Below are 20,459 nucleotides of genomic sequence, written 5' to 3' on the forward strand. Positions count from 1 at the left end.
CTTAACTCGAGCCCAGGGCTGTAAGCAATGGAGTTTTGAAGAGAAAGTTTTGTGAAATCAAGTCATCAGCCTAACAGAGGTTTTACTGTCCACGCTGGAACAGGCAAAGAGCCACGTGTGCACAGAGCTGCTCCCTCTGCAACCACGTGTAATGGTAAAGGAAAACATTTAAACAGACTTGCAAACATTTCCATAAGCTATTCAGTTAGGAGAACGGGGATTGCTGCAGTCTCTTCTGGAAACCCCAACCAGCACAGTGCTAAGATGGGCACTAATCCCTGAAGTAAAGGCAGCAGTGGCAGTGGTTGCTGAGCAGGGTTGCACAGATCACACTGAGCTCTGGATCCCCAGCAGAGCGGGGCTCTGCCTGCACCGGCAGAAACGCGGCTGCAGCATCACTGACACAGGCAGCTCCTGTGCCTGCAGTGTCCCCAAACACCACCCTGTCCCCTCTCACAGCCAGGCCCCTGCAGTGACACCGACACAGAGGGCAAGGCTGCTGGCACCCAAAGCTCTGGGCTGTCCCACTGAAGAGCTCAGCATCAAGAGGTACCTGGAATTTAAGAGCTGAGATTGCAGCTCCTGCAGGCTGATAGAAACCTGCTGAAAACAAACATCCTCAATGATCTGAAACGGGGCTGGGCTCTGCACATTCCTGCCTGATGGCCCCTGAAAGGCTCCATGGGCTGCACTCACACAAGCACCTGCTCACAGACAAGTTGGGAACGATTTAAGGGCCAGGTTTAAATGGGGGAATATATCACTGTATCCCCCAGAATCTCCACAGTTCTTCATTACATTTTTTAAACCTTCGAGGGAATTCTGTCTAATCAACAAAAAAATGACAGTGAATTGAAGACTCTGCATTCTAGCCAGCATTCACTCAGACACCCTAAAATAAATCACCAACACCCCCAACCTGCCAACACTGTGGGAACCAGCATATAATAAGATCCACAAAAAATAGGTTAGACATGAGGGACATTGTTCATTGTTGCTGTGTTAGTGAATCACAGCAAAATCAGGTCACGTTGCCCATGAGAGGAAGGCTACAGACAGGCTCACACTGAGCCTGCTGTGGTCAATAATTAACCATAGCAAAAAGCTATATAGTCAAAATTTTCTATACAGTCAATTTTATTTGTCTGCTCTCATTTCTCAGGAATCAACTTGTTTCTGTAAATGAAGTTACAAGACCAGAATAGTTAATCAAGAACAGAAAGTAGAAGTTTTCAGAAAACACAGGTGCTAACTTTACAAGCAATTTAAGACTTAAAGGCTAAAGTTTGACAAAATAACTGACCATGTAATGTTCTGCATGTGAAGGGATATGTCTGTAAATTTTAACACATTTTCATCTTTCACAAGCTGAGTTCTAGCTTACAGTACCTCACAAATGCTTTCCACCTTGAATATTACCACACTGTAGAAAAAATATATTTCTATTTTTGAAGACAGGGTTGTTTGTGCATGGACATTAACAAGTACAAAAAAATTCAGCAGATAATTTTATAATATTTTCTCTTAACTACAACAGAAAGTGCAACACTAGAAAGGCATGTCCTGCCTACTTAAAATGTCTTATACCTTTACAAAGCTAACTCTGACTGTACACATTACATCCTAGAACACACAAGTAAGTTTGAAAGTGTCCTGGCAGAAGTATGGAAAGCACGCTTACAACTTCTGTAAGCAAAAAGACACAATAGCAAACACCAGTGAAAAGTGATGATACCTGGAAACAAACAAATTCATGTCTGAATGTCTGAATCTTCTCTACTAGCTGAAAGCAGAATCCCATGACATTTGTTGATTTTGCAACTTTATTTGCATTTAAAGACTGGCTGCTAAGCTTCTCATCTGAAGAACCACCACAATCAATCAGGAGTTTCTAGCTCTGTTAGAATTAGTCTATGGGATCCAACGGATTTAAATTGCAGATTGATCCAGATTGACTTTTGTAGGAAGAGGTCCTGCTTCTTCATGTTCCTCAGTCTTGCATCTAACCACAACAAGTGCAGAGGGTGGGTATCTGTTGAGTTTCTGCTCATTCATGTATTCCAAATCTCCATAGATGCTCAGCTTCTGAAACATTTAAACAAGGTTCTTTAAGACAAAGACTCTCCATATTGTGAATAAAATGAATTTCATTATTCCAGGTTCTGATGGCTGCAGCTCTGCAACACAAGGCTTTCTGTAACATCTGAAATTCAGGGCTGGAACTAGACTTGCATCCAGAAGAAATGTATGAAATCTGCCAGAAGAAAGGCAGATACAGTGTTTGTGTAACAGCTCCTTTGGTGTGCAGTCACTGAGTCAGGACTCTGGGCACAGGCACTGGCCTGTGCCCCTCCATGAGACTCTGCTCTCATACACATCACCAATAACTCTGCTGTCACTCTGTTCTCACTACTGACCCTCCTGCATTAAACCCATACTGGGTCCCCCCTACACCACCCAGCCCTCGGAACAGCTTCATTCCCAGGGAAATGAGAATCAGCCTCCATTTGTTCAGAGCACCCTGAAGGTTGTTGAGAGTACAGCACTACAAACCAAAAGACACCGTGTCTGAATAAGGCTCAGAGCTCCTGTGAGCCACAGGAATGAGCAAGAATGCTCAGCTATAAAACCATCATTTAAATAAACAAAATTGGTTTGTCATCCACAGCCACAAAACAAGAAAACCTTTCTCAACTGAACTTCCCCCAAATATTTCTTCGTCTCTGGACAGCTGTAACATAAAAGCAATGTAATGAATAAATTCCAAATACTGTAGTTCTGAAATGCAGTACCTCAGATGGAACATACTGCTCTACAGCTGTAGCTACAGTTGCACAACAAATCCAGAGCAGCACCAGCACTGACAGGACGAGCGTAGTGGTTAAAATCCAACTGGAGTTTCTGAAATGACAAGAATGTTGACAGATTTCATAGACTGAATACAAGACAATGGACCTCTAAAAAGTCTGGCTCATTTCTGACTGCCTTTCCTGCCAATTCATTAGTCTCTGGCCCTTCCAGCTACACAGCCCGCTGCAGACTCCTGGGTACTCTGATGCCTGCTTGATATCACAAAATACTTGCAGGATTCTGTTATGGGGCCCTAAGAATCCTTCTGTTTACAGATTTAAAACCAGATTTTTCTGTTATGCATCTGCAGGACAACTCACTGATCCTTCATGTGGGAACTTTTAAGGAGAAAGTAAGTAAGTTTTAATAAATACATACTGAGTATTTTCAGCCTGGAAACAAGACATACCAGTGTGCTACATAACAATCCCAAAACAGAGTGCTAAAACACATTCAGAGCTAATGAACAGGCAAAACACAGTATTGATTAAACAGTTCCCAGAACACACTCAAAAAACAGTGCAGGAAATTATCAATATGCTGTTCACTTGAAATGGAAATGAAAAAATCAAAGTTGGCAGGACAGCATGCAGAAAACACGGGGCCAGCACAGCAAAGCAGCACTAATGGTCAGATACAAAACTGTGATGCTGTGCATCCTGATCCTACAGACTTGGAGACCCTGAGACCTGCCAGCAGGGCTGCACACCTAGAGGAAAGGCCTTTACCCTCCCAGGGGGCAGAGCCAGCCCAGGACATACGTACATGGACAGACACTTGAAGAAGCTGTCGCTGGCTCGCTCCTCGAAGAGCCCCCGGAAGGTCTGCGAGCTGCCCGGGCGTCCGTCTGCTGGGGCACAACAGCACAAACAGAGGGCACGAGAGCAAGGCAAGGGCAAACCCACCCCCACACTCTGTCTGTACACACAGCATACAGGGAAGCTTTAAGCAGCCCCAGCTTGCAGGCTTCCATTTGAGCAGAGCTCGGTTTCTACTGCCCTTTGCCAGGTGTACGCAGGGCGCTCTGCACAGTAAATAATTATATCTTTCACAAAATTTGCTTTCATATGCCACCTGCAACGCCATTTTTAAAATTTGCATGACAGGGAACATTTGCATTTACTCTTTCAAAGCACAAAAAACAACTTACAGGCTGTTTTACTCAGCGACAAGGCTCCTTTTGTATCTCCTCCAGTGTCCTGATCAAGCTGTGGAACATACTGCACTTCTGGCTTTGACTAAAACAAAATAAGGAGTTAGGAGATCCTGCTAGAAAGCTTTCACTGGTATTGATAATTTTGATAATTTACATTTTCAGAACTACTACAGAAATTAACCTTAAGACATGAGCAATTCTTTTCAGTTTGAATTTTAAAATGGCCCTAAAGGCAGTGAAATACTAGGAAAAACTAAACACTTTTGATGGTGCTCTAGAGTTTTTTCTCTGGCTGGAAGAAGCAGAGTTGAAGTCAGCAGCCAGGACACCTTAACCTCAATGAAAAAAGGAAGCACCTGGAATATGACAATTTTGCCATCATCTGCTTGAAGGTAGAAAGTCCATGAGGATGTTATGAAGCTCTGAGCTGAGTCCATCATGTCACTCCAGAATGATCTCACCAGTGTCAGAGGAAAGAGGAGATGAATTCGTGGCATCAGGGACATTAACTGCAAGCACAACATTAACATTTTTTCTATTTGTTTTCACATGAAAAGGACAGAAGTTAGATTCTTGCTCACCCCTCACCTCATGTCTAGATTTCAGTCCTTAGGAAGATTTATTTTCCATGTGAATAAATTTTAAAAAGAGAAGACACACACTGAACAGAAACAAGTAGGTGGTATTTGAAAAACATGTCACCTACTTACTTGCTCTTGCCTTAACTCAGCAAATGGCAACTGGTTCTGGCATCCAAGATGGCAAGCATATTGTTCATCAGATTGGGAGTATGCTTCAGTACAGGCTGCAAGGGAGAAGTTCCCCAAATGAGATGATAAATTCTACATTTTAGTTAAGAAAACATTCTCAGTATAAGTTGGATCAGAAACAAAGCAGCAGTTGACAATCCCATTTTGCAGGGGGAGATATGGCAATCCCAGGGTAGCATTTGCTCTGAGGTCTAATGACAGAATCAGAGCTTCAACAGAGCAGGGAGTTGAAATCTGGCAGCAATCAGAGCAAATGATCACCAGTGTTACCCTGGCTGAGCTCAGGGATGCAAGCTCTCATTGATCCTCCCACCACCACTATAGCTTTCTTCTACATATCACATAAAACATCAGAGAACAGAGATGGAATCCTAAAGAGAACAGAGGGACCATCAGTCCATTAAATGCCTTTGAGGTAACAGCAGAAGCCATGGTATCACAGGAAAATCAAAGGAGCATTTCCTGCTAATACAGAAACTGCACCGAAAGCATTACGGAATAATTTCTTATGAAAAATGAAGCTAACTCTTTGTTTTAGAGAGAGCTTCTATTAATTGCTCACTAGAGATCATAAAGGCCAAGAAATCTAAATTATTTGGAGAGAATAGTTTAGTTTATTCTGCCCATGGACAAATCAGGCAGATGATACACAGGCACAGCTCCCCTGCAGCATTCTGAAGCTTAGGTGGACAATGTTTCAGTAGCACCTGAACTAAAGAATCCAACCAGAAAGCAACACAGAGGGCAGGAGCTCTCCCAGTTTTCCAGAAGAACAAATGGACGATCATAAGGACTAAGAAGCTGGCAGGAAGCATGGCAGCAGCAGGTAAACATTTCAGTGCTCAGCTCATGGCACCTGAGCAGCCATTCCAGGCTACAACTGCCACCAAGTCAGTGTCTGCAGGAAGCACCAGAGACAGAACTGAGCAGAGCAGCCAAGATGGATCTGCCAAGCACAGAACACTCAGGGCACCCACCAGCAGATTACAGAACATAAGCCAGCAAAGACAACAGCCCCAGAAAGAAGAGTTAAACCAGAAATAAGCAACTGTTCCATTACCCTACATGTGCTCTATTGCTACATTACCCTGCTTTATGGCACTCTGTCGTGTGTGGTTTGACAACTGCACTGACAGGCTGTATCACAGCTACACAGTGTGACAGACTGGAGCATTAGCCCATTTCTGGAGTATTTACTGCACTTTTGTAACACATTAGCATCTCTGCATGCCAGGCTTTCTGCTTCCCTACCTGAGCTGGCCACAAGCTCTCTTGCTTTCAGGAGCTACTGAGAGGACAAAAGCCTCCCCTGAGTGCTGGCCTGGTGCTTCATTGTATTGGTAGTAAAGGTGGAGAGTGCCTGCCTTTCCTTTCTGAGTAAAGCTGTGAATCAGCTTCCTCAATATTACTGGAACAAAGTTCTGCACAATTCCAAACCCACTATTAATTGGCTTGTATCACACACTATCCCTGGAGGGACATGGAGGTGTGGCACTTGGGGACATGGAGGGCTTGGCAGTGCTGGGGGAATGGTTGGACTTGATGACCTTAAAGGTCTTCTCCAACTGAAATGATTCTATATTTCATCTTCACTATTTCATCTTTGCTCTAACATAGACAGCCTGAGAGAATAAGTAACCAGGACTTAAAGGCCTATTCCAAGCAAAACATGCACCTCATTCCCAAGGGGTTAGCTGCAGGAAAAGCTTAGGATGTAGGCCAGATCACAAGTTACAAGGCACAGTGAGATCTGTGCTCTTGCTCCACTGAACAATTCACTTCCACATACAAATTTGTCAGGAATGGCAAACGGTACTGATTGTCACAGGGAATTATTAATAGAAAAGAGTTTTTTGCCTGGATTTCCCCCCAGGCATTTTGTGTTTTCTATGACAAACTGTTTATAGTAAAATGCACCATTTCTAATTTATTTACAGACACTGATGATACTTGAGAAATTCAGGAAAACAGCAACACTGAGGAGAAACTCACAAACAACAACCTTCCTGTAACACTTTTTCCATATATCCTGTACATAGACTTTAAGAAGCTGTTAAACAAACCCAAAACAATCGAAAGAATGCCAGCAGCTCAAGAGCACCCTTTCAGACACTGCAGCTGTGCCCTGCAGTGTGTGCTGAGCTGCAGGGGTGCTGCAGGGCTCACCAGAGTCACACTCCTGCTTGGTGCGGTTCAGGTCGGCGCCGTCGTCCACGAACTGGCAGATGGAGAAGAGGCGGCAGCCGCGCTGGCAGGCGTACAGCTCCTCCTCCTGGGGAGGCACAAGGACAGGCTTGCAAACCTCCAGGCCACAACAAATTGTCACAAAACAAAACGTTTTTTGATGTTTGGTTGGGTGTTTTTGTCCTCCTTCCCTCCACCAGAGGTACAGCCCAGCCCAGTGTGAAACAGGATGAGCTGCAACCAGCCAAGCAGCACTAACAACCCATGGATTTATCTGCAAACCTGGAGCAGGAAATGCTGTTTTGGAACTCCAGACCCACAACCCATGAGCAAAACGAATGCTGTGTTTGACATTAAGACAGTGCTGTAAAAGATTTATTGATGCTTAACCCTATGAAGAGTAGGAAATCTCCATTCTCAAACTTAAATGGTAAAGCCCAGCAGGAAAGGACCAAAAGCCTCTAATTTTGACAGTGGAATACAATGTATCTAAATAGATTAATGATTCTAATCAGAGCTACAACAGAACTATCAGAAAGAGATTATTTTCTGATGTCCTACACAGCATCCTGGTTAACTACCTACTGACAGCTCCACAAACACAAATGTTGATCTATTATATTGAACTGAAGGGCAAAAGTGCTTCCCCACTGCCAACTATTAAAAGTAAGCAAATATAGAAATCCTACACCTTGTATTTCTTCTGTCCACAGCCCCAGGGGGATGGAAGTGAATTAAAGCCTCTGTGACAGGAGTGTCCCACTGGCCACACCCTGCCACTGACCCGTGAATCAGAACTTCAAACCACCAGCCACCCAAACTGCACAGGTGCAAAACAGGCTCTGAATTAATTAACAACAACCAAACACACCACACCTCTTGTACAACCTGTTGTAAATTACCTGGCCACTGTAACTGAGACCATGAGTTCATCTGCTTTAAAGGCACAAGAGGAGAAAATTATTAATATAAACTAAAACTCAAATCTAACACGGACAAGGTGGGTGGTGCTGGAGCAGAAAACGTTTTGTAATTTGATATTCAGATAAATGAGCTGTACCGGTATCTTTCCATCAGAGTCCCAATGAAGTTTGTCTTATTTTCCACTCACAACTAAAACAAATTTCTTTCAATTCCACCAGCAGTTTTGTGACAAACAGAACAAACACTAAATGTAAAAGATGTGATTGTATTAGTGAACAGCTCCAACAACACATGAGAGAACTCTTATTCAAAAAGTAAAGTAACAAAATTCAGAAGTGCAATACACCAAAACAAGCTGTGTAAATTTAATCATATTCCACACAACTCCCTGTTACTTTCCAGCTACAAAATCCATCTGAATTCCATGGGGAAGCAGACAAAGCCCTGTTACCGGATCCTGGCACTGCTCCACTTGCCTGCTGCCTTCCTATGAAATCCCAAATACGGGGTAAGAGTTCCACCTGCCACACAGCTGCAACTGACAATGAAGTTTATTGCCAACAAAGAGCAAGGAAATATGAGATTTGTGATCTCGGATTTTCCAAATTTAAGCCTGTAGTTCAAAGGCATGCAAGCATGAACCAACAGCAAACCCTGGGGGGGATGAAATTAAATTCCTCTCAGACACAATTCCAGTGTTTTATAATGAGATAAAAAGTTCCCGTGAAGGTTTTGACGAGCTACTTGTTTGTCATCATTTATACTTCACCCTTCAGGCGCCCTGACTCAGGATCTCTGCCCTGCCACGAACACAGCACTGCCCAAAATATGGAGCAGCCCAAGCCAAATTACAGCTGCCTTTTTGGGAACGGGAAGAAAAAGAAAAGAGCAGCCAAACGCCCCAAACCCACAAAAGCCCCAGCACTGACAAAGCTGTACTTTGACAACAGCGCTTCGCTGTCAAGCGGCAGCCCACCCATCTATTTATACAACGAAGTATCTGTTTTAGAGAAGAGACGGAGCTGCAGAGGGAGAGGGGCAGAGGAAGGGCCATTCCAGCCCCGGGGAGGCGGAGGGGAGCGGCGCAGGTGCGGGGAAGGGCCCGCCCGTACCTTGGGGTAGGTGTGCAGGGGGTAGGTCAGCTGGCAGGCGCGGTGACATGATGCCGTGTTGCCCAGCACGGAGTCGAAGGCCTCGGAGGAGGCGGCGGGGAGCTGTCCCGAGGCGGCTCCCGCCTGGATCACCAGGAACAGCGGCAGGAGCAGGAGGAGGACGGCGAGGCCTCCCCGCCGCACCGCCATCTTCGCTCCTCCGCCCCGGCACCGGCCGCCAGCAGCCTCTCGCGAGGTGTGCCCGTCACGGAGCTTGCTGGGAGGTGTAGTCCGCGCCGCGGGGCATCCCCGCCCATTCCATAGAGCCTCGCCCCCGGCGGAAACTACTGTGCGGAAAGGGCGAGGCAGCGGCACCGTCTTCCGCGCGAGACCTGCTGGGAAATGTAGTCCGCATGGCGGGGTACCCCCGGCCATCCCATAGGGCCTCGCCCCTGGAGGGAACTACCGGGCGGAAATGGCGGGGCCGCGTTGGCGGCTTCCGTGAGGGAAGGCGGCAGGGCGAACATGGATCGGTTCGTGGTGCGCTGCCCCCGCGGCCCACAGAGCCCCCGCCGGGCCGCGCCCGGGCCCCGCGTCTGCCGGCAGGTCACCCTCGAATCCCTCAAGGCAGGTCACCGGTGGGAGCGAGCAGGGGCACGGCCCGGCCCAGCCTCCCGCGGCACCGGCTGCGGCACGGTTGGGGCGGCGGGGGAGCGGCGGTGTGCGGGCAGCGGTTCTGCACCGCAATCTGTGCAGCGCTGCGGTGGGACCCGAACAGGGAGGTGCTTGTACAGGTGCAGAGGGCTCTGCTGCCTTGGAAGGGGTTCCGTGGGTTATAACTCGGCGTGGTGCGGGGTCAGGCTGGGCACACGATTCGAGGACAGCCCGGTGACACCCGCCAGCCTCAGTATTCCCAGCTGGCTCTCATCCCTTTCCAGCAAGGAAAACCCTTCCGTTCATTTCATGGATGTCGTGCGTGAGACCTGCACGAGAGCTGAACCCTTCTTGGTCACCTGCTTGTGACACACAGCAGCAAAACATTTACTGCACCAAAAAGTTCATCGAGTGTGGCAAAAATAAAAAAAAAAATGGTGCATAAAGCACTGCAGTTGCCTGATCACTGGATAAGATGCTTCACACCCAAAATATGAGACTTGCACTGTTTGCAGTCTGCTCTGTCAAGGTCCTTGGCAAAACCTGTGAAAACACTGCAACTGTGCAGTATATTCAGGTTTGCATTCATGTTCCCTAATGCTCTGTTTCTCACCTTGCTGGCATTGTTTTATTTCTATAGTCAATCTGAGCTGGATTCTCAGGATAATCAGCCACCTCCCTCTTAATCCCTTTTCCTATTTAGAAACAATGGATTCCTTTAATTCAGAACACTTCTAAGAGTTTGCTGTTATGTGCCCAGAACTTGGCAGACCGGGGTGAAAGCCTCTCATTTTGTTTGCTGGTTACTTCAGCCTTGATTGGCAGGAGTTTTCTAATCCCAAGCAAGTACCCATCATATATTCTGTGCCATGATCAATAATTCATGTATTGATAACAGCCCCATTACCTGAGATGGAAGTGGTGTCCTTACTTATCATAACAATATTCCACTTTCATAAGGAGCTTTTCTCTTTCCCAGAGAGTTGTGGTTGTGGAAGACATCAAACGATGGAAGTCTATACTTGAGCTTCCTGGGCAACCAAAAGAGAACCTGATGGAAGCTTTGGAGGAGCTGAAGAAGAAAATACCTTCCAAAGAAGTGTTACTTTCCACTAAAATAGGTACATCTGGTCTATCTAAACTGTGACTATTAGGCTGTCTTGTGTCTGCTTGGCTTGTCAGTGCACTAGAGATTAGTCTGGAAGCTTTTTAAGAAATTAGGAAATTGCTGCCAATGAAATATTGTTGATATCAAGCCTGCAGTTTGCACAGCTTGTACTGAAAAAGTCAGCTGTCCTCTGATTCCTCCCAGGAAATACTGCATCCCCCCTTTTGTGGTCAGAATTTTGAAGAGCTCTCCGTGGTAACTCTGTGGTTTATTCCTTCTCCTGCTGTCAGTGCTCATTTATCTGATTTGGCTGAATCCCCTGAAGGTCTGAGAAAATCTCCTCAGAGTGGCCCAGAACTGCTTCCTGCATCCTGAGGCAGAGGAATCCCCAGCAGATGGGCAGCTCCACGCGAATGGCACAGCCCCATCCCTGCCTCTTCTCCACAGGACTCGGGGGAGGGATAACGGTGACCACATGGTCCCTGCCTTTCCCGAACAGGGAGAGCATCCCGGCCTTTGTTTGCCTTCGGAGCAGCCGATCTCTGTTCACAGAGCCCTGGAAAATGAGCTGCAATCCGCCCCTTTCCCCGTCCTTCTGATCTGTCATTTCATTTGCCGTGTTCAGCTTATTCAGGCTTTTCTCGGGATTTTTCCCCAATGCCTGCCTGAATAGCGCCGGGCTGGCAGAGGCACTGAAGCCTAACAGTGACATCTCCTGGCCGACAGCGCTCCTGGCCAGGGAAAAACACCCCTCTGGAGGCAGGAAGGTCCCTTTTGTCTCCTCGCAGGGGAAAGCCTCTTCTGCACTGCCAGGCCCTCTGGGTGGGAAACATTCTGCTTGGAGTCATCGTGGTGTTCCCATGTTTAAATGCTACCAGCCATCACCAGCGACATCTGCTTCCTTAAAGGGGTTTCCAGCTAAAAACCAGCACTTTTTGTAGGCCAAGCTTAAAAACCTTCACCAAATCCAGGATCAGGGTAAACAACTAGCATAGCCTGTATTAAATAAGTATCGCTCCATACCTGGGTGACTTGGGAAGGTGATTTTCCCAATTCCTTGCTAATTGCTCAAGCTCCATGCTTAAATCCTGGTCATTTTCTGTCTGTGTTAATGCTTTGGTTGTTTTGCTCAGACTGCCCGAGCTGAGAAGCTGTGTGGCTGCTTTAGCAGGATGATTTGACTGCTGCCAGCTGTACTTTTCCCAGCTGCCAGCCCCACAGGAGCTGTTCCCTTTCCCAGGTCACACGGTGAACAAGATGCGCAAACACCCCGACCCAGAGGTGTCCAGCCTGGCCAAGGACATCTTCAGGGAGTGGAAGAGCTTCATCAAGGAGCACTCCAACAGGCCCTCCATCGAGGTCAGGAGTGATCCCAGGACCGAGGCGTTCAGGAAGAACGCTCGGAAGCTGCTCAGTGAAGCCCTGGAGTTGGAGGTACAGTTCAGAGCCACTTGTCTGTGGCTCCAAAATTCCCTTCTTGTGGGAACAAGTGAAACCTTTTCCAGCCAAGCTGGTCCTGCCTGCTGAGTGGGGACAAGACCAGGTGATCTGTTCCTATTTTTAGGGATTCACAGCACATCTCTATTTATGAGTAACTTCATTTGCAAGGTAGATAATGGTTTTTGGTTGTTAGCCAAGGGAACCTGCTAATTGTGAGTGTTGTCATTTCCATAACCTGTCAACAGATTACTTGTGTGGCCACTGCAGTTGGGCTGTACAAGGAGGAAATTAATAGAAGATGAAGCTTTTTCTACTAAACAGTATGAAAGCAACAGTGGGCTTTTTGGGTGTTTCCTAATTAAATATTTTTAAATTTAAATCTATAGCAAAAATGGAGAGGCAAGGTTGACAGTATATAAAGTGGTGATAAATACCAGATCCCTCAGGTATGTTTAACTAAATGAACAAGGCTCTGCTGTAAGGCTTAATAACTAGTTTGCTTGGTCTATGAAATGCCATAATAATTATAATTTTCAATTTATTCATTAATTATCCTTTCAATGACAAGTCAAGCGATAAACATTCAAGAGTTTGAAAGTTGTGTGTTTGCTAGCTGTGAGAACAACCTCTCCAGCTTCCAGTCTGGGGCAGCACAGAAAGATGGTTTGCTGTAGGAATGCCTCAGAAAGGTAGGAGCTCACCTTTGGTGAGTCAAGATTAATTCTTAGAAGGCACAGCTATGCATGGTAATTATAGTGGCAGTAAAGTCTAAATCTGTAGAGCATAAAGATTTTGGTACCACCCTAAAACGAACAGAACTGGGTAAAGCAGAATTGCTTCTGAACAGGACTCACCTGAAAACACCTGCAGCCACCACATGTGCAAGCAGAGGTCACAGCAGTCGAATTGCTTATAAAGGCAGGGGAGCCACAGCTGCTGCACTGACACCTGAGAGGTGTCAAAAGAGAGAAGGGAAGGTGGGACTGAGTGGATCCAAGGGGGTTTTTAGTGATGGGTGGCAAAACTTGTGTGGTGAAGGACTTGCAGGAATACCACTCAGCTCACTGGAATCTCCTGCATGCAATGCATGGAAGATTCCCCATCACACAAGGCAGAAGTGAAATTAAAAGCATTTCTTGAAGGGTGGGGGATTACTTCCTAAACTGTGCTGAATTACAGGTTTTGGCACATGTTGAAGCAATAACTACATAATTAACATTTAGCAAATCCCTTTCTGCATTCTTAATTACACCTCCTTCTAGAGACAGAGATCCCACATTTCCCTTTATAGCAGCAGGCAGAGTTGCCAAGTGTTTGGCATGTCTTAGAGTTGCTGTTGGAATCAAGTTTAAAATAGTATCCAAGGTACCTTATATCAGCCAGATCAAAAGTGAGCTTTATGGAGACACTACAGCATAGCTTATAATTGCAGCGAGCTTGATACCTAAAGCTTGTCACAGATTAGTTTCCTGTTGTGATGGCAAAGTACTGCCACCCAGCTGGAGGTGGGGATGTGTTCCCTGCCACTGACCACACTGCCTTGTCCCTTAATTGCTAGGGTGGAATTAAATTGCTCTTCCTGTTACACTTGTGATGGGAAGCAGATTTCCTTGAATCTAAGCTGATTAATGAAGAAACACTGAAAGGCACCAAACTCCAATTTCAATCAGCTGGCCTCCTTATTAAATGTAAAGATCTAATTTTATACTTTGCTGTTTTCAGATTGATCACCCACTGGCTGAAAATATTGAGCACGAAGCTTTTCATCTCTGCTCGCGCCTCATTAGCGCTCCGTATCGCCGGGCCGTGCGAGCCCTTGTCTTCTCGTTAAAGCACAGACCTGAGACCCAAGCAGCAGTCAAGGATGGCACACTCCCTGTCCCTGCCTTTGTGCAGAGCCATAAAAAGTGAGGAGTTGTGCTTGATCCCGAGGGAGAACTTGCTGTGCCTGCATCTCCGTGGAACTGGGAGCCCTGGCTGGGTGACTCCCTGGCACTGCTCCACAAACAGGGCTGCTGAGGGAAGAACCAGTGATGGAATGGGTGCTGTAACTCTGACTTGCTGGAAATCCACGTGGGCTTGTTGCAAGGAAAGTTTCTTCTACTCCTCTGTGTATTTTCCATCCTTGCTGACTCTCCTGTTTCTCTCTTGTGCCCTTTTGTTGTAGCTCAGTTTAGCTTGATCCTGGGTGTAGATCTTCAGGTGTATTCAGCTGAATAACCCCTTTAAAGGAGCAGCTCTGTGCTCTGCTGGCTGGAAATACTGGTAATTATGGGTAATTGGTCCATGGGAGGGCATTCCTGGGGGATAATTGCAAACTCTAGTTAGCCCTAAATCAGCCACGTCTGCTGCAGCTGGGCCCAGCCTGTGGCAGGAGCTGTTTTGCCAAGGTGATTTCCCTTTGCTGCATTCCAGAGCTGGATGTAAAATGGATTTCAGTGATTTCCATCCTCTCAGTCATTCTGTGATTTGGGGCATTTTCTAAAGCCCCAAGGTAAAGGTGCTGTTTAATGCCTTTGCTGTTCAAGGAGCAGCTCGTTCAGCCTTCCAAACCTCACTCATGGTGTAAACATGGTGCTTGTTTTTACTGTAATGTGAAAAAAAACTTGTCATGAATTATCTAAATAAAACTAAATACTCCTTTTAAAGGCTTTTTCTTCTCTAAAAGGAACATGGTTCAGAATGATTGCGTGAACAAATCCAAGCAACAAACTATTGTTTAAATTCTTTCTACTTACTGAAAATTGGAATTTTTGCCTCTATATTTGCTCTGATTTCTTTTGTGCCACAAGTTGTCTTGTTCTCTATAAGCTGTTTCTAAGGCTATTCCAGGCATGGTGTTCACATCTTCACCTAAAAAATGACTGACTGTCACTACTTGGACCTGCTAGATACTTTTTTCATCTGTAGACCCTTAGCAGAAAACTTACTTGAGGTATTGAACTCCATAAATTTAATTAGATAACTGCAGATTCTATTAAGAATATCTTAAATCCTGTTTTATTTGATTGGGCCAGTGCAAGACCAGTTTTGCCTGTGCACATTGCCCTCAAACAGCTGAACACAGAGGTTTCATTTGTAGGAAGTTAAAGTCAGGTGTGTTGGAGGCAGAAATTGGCAGATCTGTGTGTGCTGATGGCGTGGGTAATATTCAGTAACATGTAACACTTGTTGACCAGGCTGTAGCAAAAAATGGGAAAACCCTCAATTTCTTACAAGCAATCAGATCCATTTCCCTGTTAAACAGCTTCAAACTGCACAGCTGTAATTGAATTTGTGTATCCTGGACCATCAGGAGGGGTTCAAGATCAATGAATGACACAGCTTTTGCATCAGAGCTGCAACACCAAGACCTGCAGTATTTATTTTCAGCTTCCTGTTCCTGGTGCCAGACTGTGTTTTCTCTATTTGGGTAATGTGAGAAGCAAAATTCCTGAAAATGAGGAACTTCTGGTCTAATGAGAGCCAGGCCAAAGAAGCTTCCCACACAGGTCAGATACAGTCTGGCTGTGCCAAATATTTTTAATTTAGAAAGTAACTTCATGGATGCACAGTTGCTGCACACGAGCAGAAAACTCTCCTATAAATTTCCTCTATGTAATGGTTGATATTTTTGCCCAACTTGTTTCAAAGGAACCCAAGTGTAAAGCTCTGGGTCCAGTTCCTTTATCTTGATGTTAAAGCTGGCAGTAACATTTGGGCAGAGGAGTCACAGACTCAGCTTTGCAGAAGCTGACTGGAAGAACTGGAAAGAGTCTGGAGAGTTGGGCTCAAGACCCACGACAGGAGGGATTCAGGAAACCAGGGAAGGTTTTAAGGACAAAAACAGAAAGGAAGGTGGGGAAAGAAAACAAAAACAGAGATGGGAAAGCAACAGGCCAAAAAGGGTTTCATTTTCCCAGAGGGTGATGCTGAATGTGACAACAGGATACTTGATACCTGGCACTAATGAAGTTTTTAATTAGTCTATCCAAATCAGACTCCCTCCATGGGGCAGCCTCACCTGCACACTGTTTATTTATGCCTTGGGTTAGCTGCTGAATCAGTTTGCTGCTCCCTGGCTCTTCCTTCCCTCCCGTGGGTGGTGCAGGCCACTCTTCATGCTGGGGAAACCCTTCTAGATTAAAAAGGGAAGATGAAAGGGCTGAGCAGTGGCTCCCTTGTGCTTGCTTTCTCTGGCATGGAGACTGAAATCCCTTTTAACTGGGGAAATGTTAAATGAGGGAGGCACCCAATCTAGAGAAAAGTTCTTATTTTTCCCCTTTTCCTTCCAGATTAAGCCTACCCCACAGATTTTTTTCAGCAAAGGAGTACATACATAAAGCTGGCAGACCTCTAGAGCCCTGCTGCACCCACAAGGAGAGGAGGGAAGCACCTTCTGGAGGTGTCACCTCCTGATCCCCCTCCCCACGTGTGGGGAATGCAGGGTGGGCTCAGGGCAGCACCAGGAGGGATGGAAAAGGGAATTCACTCCTGCCAGAGCTGACTTCTGACCTTGGCTTTGAAGAGGAAATTTGGGAAGGCAGTAGGTGACAGCTTGCTCTGCTGCCCATCAGCAGGCACAGCTCAGGAGAGCTTTGTCCTGCTGCAAATTACTTGGGTGAAAGAAGATGGGAGTAGACAAGAACCTCCCTGTCCTTTGGAAGAGAGAGAGCTCAGCAGCTCACCAGTTTTCATCTTTCAAGAGGCTCTTCAAAGGTTTCTTCACAAAGAACCCAAACTTTTAGATCTCATTTGCTTCCCTGGCAGCCCTGTAATATGAAGGGTTGGCTAAACTGGCCCTGGATTAAAAGACTTTAAGGCAAGGAAATGCCACAGAAGCCACAGAAATCCTTGGAGCCCAAAGGATGCTCCAGGAACTTCCCTCTCAGGGCTGGAGCAGTGGAGGGACAGAGGGAAGCAGAAAAGAAGAGCTAGAGGGAGGGAAACACATGAGGGAATTCCCCAGCCCAGTTGACCACAACCAACAAAACCTTGCTCCTCCATGAAGGGCATGGCAACGTTGAGATGGGTGAACTGGCACCTCACAGGAGGAGGGGAAACTGAGGCACTAAGGAGCTCTGACATGTCACAGTAAGCAAAAAAAAGGGAAGCCCATGCCAGGGTTACACTGCAATTAATGATGCTCCAGTTCTTTTGCTGGCAGTCCCCTGAACAACATCCATGGTCTCTGTCAATTAAACTAGATTATGGAATGGTCCTTGCTAATTATATATTATTATCTAGGAAGCAGTTATCTTGCTATAAAGGGTGCTCCTTTAATGGACAAACACTGTTCCTCTAACACAGCCAGCCCCGATGGCAAGAAAAACACAAAAGCCAAAATAATTTCTGCTGTGGCCAATATTTTGCCTGAGCTGGAATGTTCACATTGCAAACACTGCATCCTGTCCCAGAGAGAGGGAAGAGGAGGGGGAGGAGAGCTGCAACATGCAGAGCCAGCCAGAGGGAGAAGGCAGGATCAAATCTGCACCCCCAAAGCTGCCACAAAGGGCATTTTTTGGATTTTTTGAGCCCAAAATCCAGCTGTGAGCTCCCCCTGCCACCATGGAGCATTCAGCCTCCACACACCCAAATCCCCACGAGCAGGGCCTCGCTGTCCCTGGGGCTGTGATGATCAGGAAACTGGGCTTAAAATAACCTTGGAAAACAACTCCTGCTAAATGCTGTCATTGCATTTTTAATTGTCCATATGCTTGATCCATTATGTTTTCCCAGATGGCTGGGCTGCCTGACTACTGCCTCCTCATCTGTGTCACTGTGGCCAGGGTCTCCAGCAGGTACCTGGATCCCCAAGGCAGGGACACCCTTGTGGCAGGCTCTGTGTCACTGTGGCCAGGTCTCCAGCAGGTACCTGGGAGCTCCATCCTTCCCAGCACAAAACCACAGCCACTGACCCATCCTGGGCAGCCATGACTGGCTCAATGGCAAAAGGGGCTGGTGTTCTCCTGGCCTTACACACCAAGCCCCAAGAAAACCACCCTGAGGAGCAGCAAGCCTGCCCCTGTTCCAGCCCATGAACTGCCCTTGTGCTTGCCCAAGGGCCAGTCCCCGCTAAATTACCCAAAAATGTTTGAGAAGAGGATGCAGAGGATGCACACCACCAAGCATCCTCAGTGCTGGGCTCAGCTCCAGCACTGGCTCCCTGGAAATCACAAGCATCCCATTTCCAGACTGGGATTAGAGTATAAAAACCGAAAAGACACAAATAACCCTCTGAGTAGAGCAGTGGGGGAAGGTCCACCCATGGAGGACTGTGGGTGACACCACCGAAAACTTCCAGTGAACATTACATAGAATAAATTGCCTGGGAAGGGGTGGATCACAACACCCTGTGCTTGCTGGGCTCCCCAGTGGAATGCCCAGCCCTGCCCAGTGCCCAGGGTCTCTGGTGCCCATTTTGGGGCACTTCTACCATCATTCTCTTGTCCAGTGCAGCAGCACAAAAGCACATCCCCCAGCAGCACCCCCTCACAGTGTTACACATCAGGAAAACCTTCCTGGTAAATTCAGAAAACACAGAGAGCATGGCTGAGATTTTTCGGATATTTTAGCACAGCTTCTCTCCAGTAGGAGCAATCTCCCCAGGGAAGGAGAGGAATGAACCAACTGATCCCCTGGGGGCTCTTGCAGTCCTGTTTTCTATGATCTACGATTTTCCAACACTGGATTTGCAGGCAGACGTTTGCACAGGGACAACAGAGGCTCTCCCTCCTGCACAACAGCCAAACCTTTGCTTTGGAGAGACACGACTCCTGTAAGCAAAGCCAGGAAATGGGGAGGCTGCGTCCAGCCCGGCTCAATGCAGCCATCGTGCTCTAAATAAATAATCAGATGAGCCACGGGAGGAGCACTGCCCGTGCCTGCCGCTCCCCCGCCTGCTCGGGAGCACCGGGCAAACGCTGAGGAGGGCAACTGAGGCCTCATGAGTGAGGACCACAGGCATGCTGGAGGGAGCGAGTGCTGGTGATGGATTCCTGATCTCTGTTTGCCACTCATCTGAGCAGCTTTTGCATGAGAAGAAGGGTTTTTTTCAGGACATTACCTGGGGCAGTCCCCCTCCCCTGCTGGGCTCCATCCCCAGCCAGAGCAGTACATCAGGGAAAACCTGGTTAAACAGGGGATGCCAGAGAGCAAATTCCTGCAGGGCAGGGAGAGACTGGATGCCTAAATCTAGTGGAGAGGCTGAGACATGGTGGAAGAGGACTGAAGGCTGAGGAGGGGTGGTGTTTGGTGAGCACCAGAGGCTTTCCTCACCCTGAGTGAGATGACTGGCTCGAGTGGCACACTGCTGGTGGCAGATGCAGCTGTGAATGCCATCAGAAACAAGTGGGTAAAGGGCTTTTGGAGCCATTCAAGATGCATTCATCCCCCTGTCCATGACCCCTGGATAACACCCTGCAGGCCTGGGGCTGCTGGGGATCCCCTTGACTCAGGAGCAGAGCTGCTCCCACAGCACCAGTCCTGCATCCACAAGGATGTGTGCAGGGGAGCACTTCACCCAGGGATGCTTGGGTGGCTGTGAACTGGAGCCAGAGCTGGAAACCCTCCCCGGGGTGACCAGGTTCAGCTCCTTATTTGAGTGCAACACCAACAGCTATCCAGAAAAGCCTTTTTCCCTGCAAATCACAGGGTTCTGGAGGCTCCGGCTGGGCAAGGAGTGCCTGTCCTGCAGGCAAGGGCTGGATGCTGCTGGGTGCTGTGGGCTCCCTGCCAGGCACCAGCAGCCGCAGTGCTCACCTGTTCCAGCACAATCTGGGCCACCAAGAAGGTTAATTATATCTTTAAGTTTCTTTCAGTTGTCAAATCTTGTAACTGTGGTCTCAAGCTGACAGTTCTGTACCCAGCAATTAACCGGCAGTGAGGCTTTGCAAGCAGCGGGGGAGGCTGGCCTTGTTTACCATCTCTGCACACAACAGGCTCTCAAAACATTCCCTTAATGGAGCTTCACAGTGCTGGCAAATATTTCCCTCAGAAATCTCGCATTTGCTGATGTGTTGCACCAACAAACGCCAAATCAATCCGGGCTCTGGTAACGAAGGCTCCTCGAAAGGGGGCATGCGCAGCTCTGTGCCTTCTTCCCTCCCCAGACACTCTCAGGGCTGGTGCAATCCAGGAGGAAAGGCTGCACCACCATCATCCTGTTCCTTTGCTGCTGCTTCCTCTGATGCCCTGATGAACAGAGCTGTCCCAGAGGGAAGCAGGACATCAGTCAGGGCAGCCTTTCACCAATGGGACTCTCCTACCAGTTCCTGCTAAATGCTGGATTCGACAGCACCAGG

The 20,459-nt window shown here is 47.2% G+C and overlaps 2 protein-coding genes across 3 annotated transcripts; one reads left to right on the plus strand and one right to left on the minus strand.

Annotated features, from left to right (window-relative positions):
* Nucleotides 1–1,119: 1,119 nt before the first annotated feature.
* TMEM59 (transmembrane protein 59) lies at nt 1,120–9,232 on the minus strand. Of its 2 annotated transcripts, none has more exons than XM_054638127.2 (8): nt 8,997–9,232; nt 6,943–7,048; nt 4,717–4,811; nt 4,363–4,515; nt 4,001–4,088; nt 3,616–3,697; nt 2,793–2,901; nt 1,120–2,085 (listed from the first exon to the last, which is right to left on the minus strand). In XM_054638127.2, exons 1-8 carry the CDS (start codon nt 9,183–9,185, stop codon nt 1,930–1,932), a joined length of 978 nt encoding a protein of 325 aa, XP_054494102.1. In that variant the 5' UTR covers nt 9,186–9,232; the 3' UTR covers nt 1,120–1,929. The 2 variants fall into 2 exon arrangements, with proteins under 2 accessions (XP_054494102.1, XP_054494101.1); XM_054638126.2 differs by having other exon boundaries at nt 3,616–3,700.
* Nucleotides 9,233–9,378: 146 nt separating this feature from the next.
* Nucleotides 9,379–14,825, plus strand: TCEANC2 (transcription elongation factor A N-terminal and central domain containing 2). The gene is made up of 4 exons (XM_077182543.1): nt 9,379–9,606; nt 10,613–10,750; nt 11,978–12,171; nt 13,900–14,825. Exons 1-4 carry the CDS (start codon nt 9,501–9,503, stop codon nt 14,086–14,088), a joined length of 627 nt encoding a protein of 208 aa, XP_077038658.1. The 5' UTR covers nt 9,379–9,500; the 3' UTR covers nt 14,089–14,825.
* Nucleotides 14,826–20,459: the final 5,634 nt, after the last annotated feature.

This window comes from Agelaius phoeniceus, chromosome 8 (genome assembly GCF_051311805.1).
Source record: "Agelaius phoeniceus isolate bAgePho1 chromosome 8, bAgePho1.hap1, whole genome shotgun sequence".
Taxonomy (NCBI): domain Eukaryota; kingdom Metazoa; phylum Chordata; class Aves; order Passeriformes; family Icteridae; genus Agelaius; species Agelaius phoeniceus.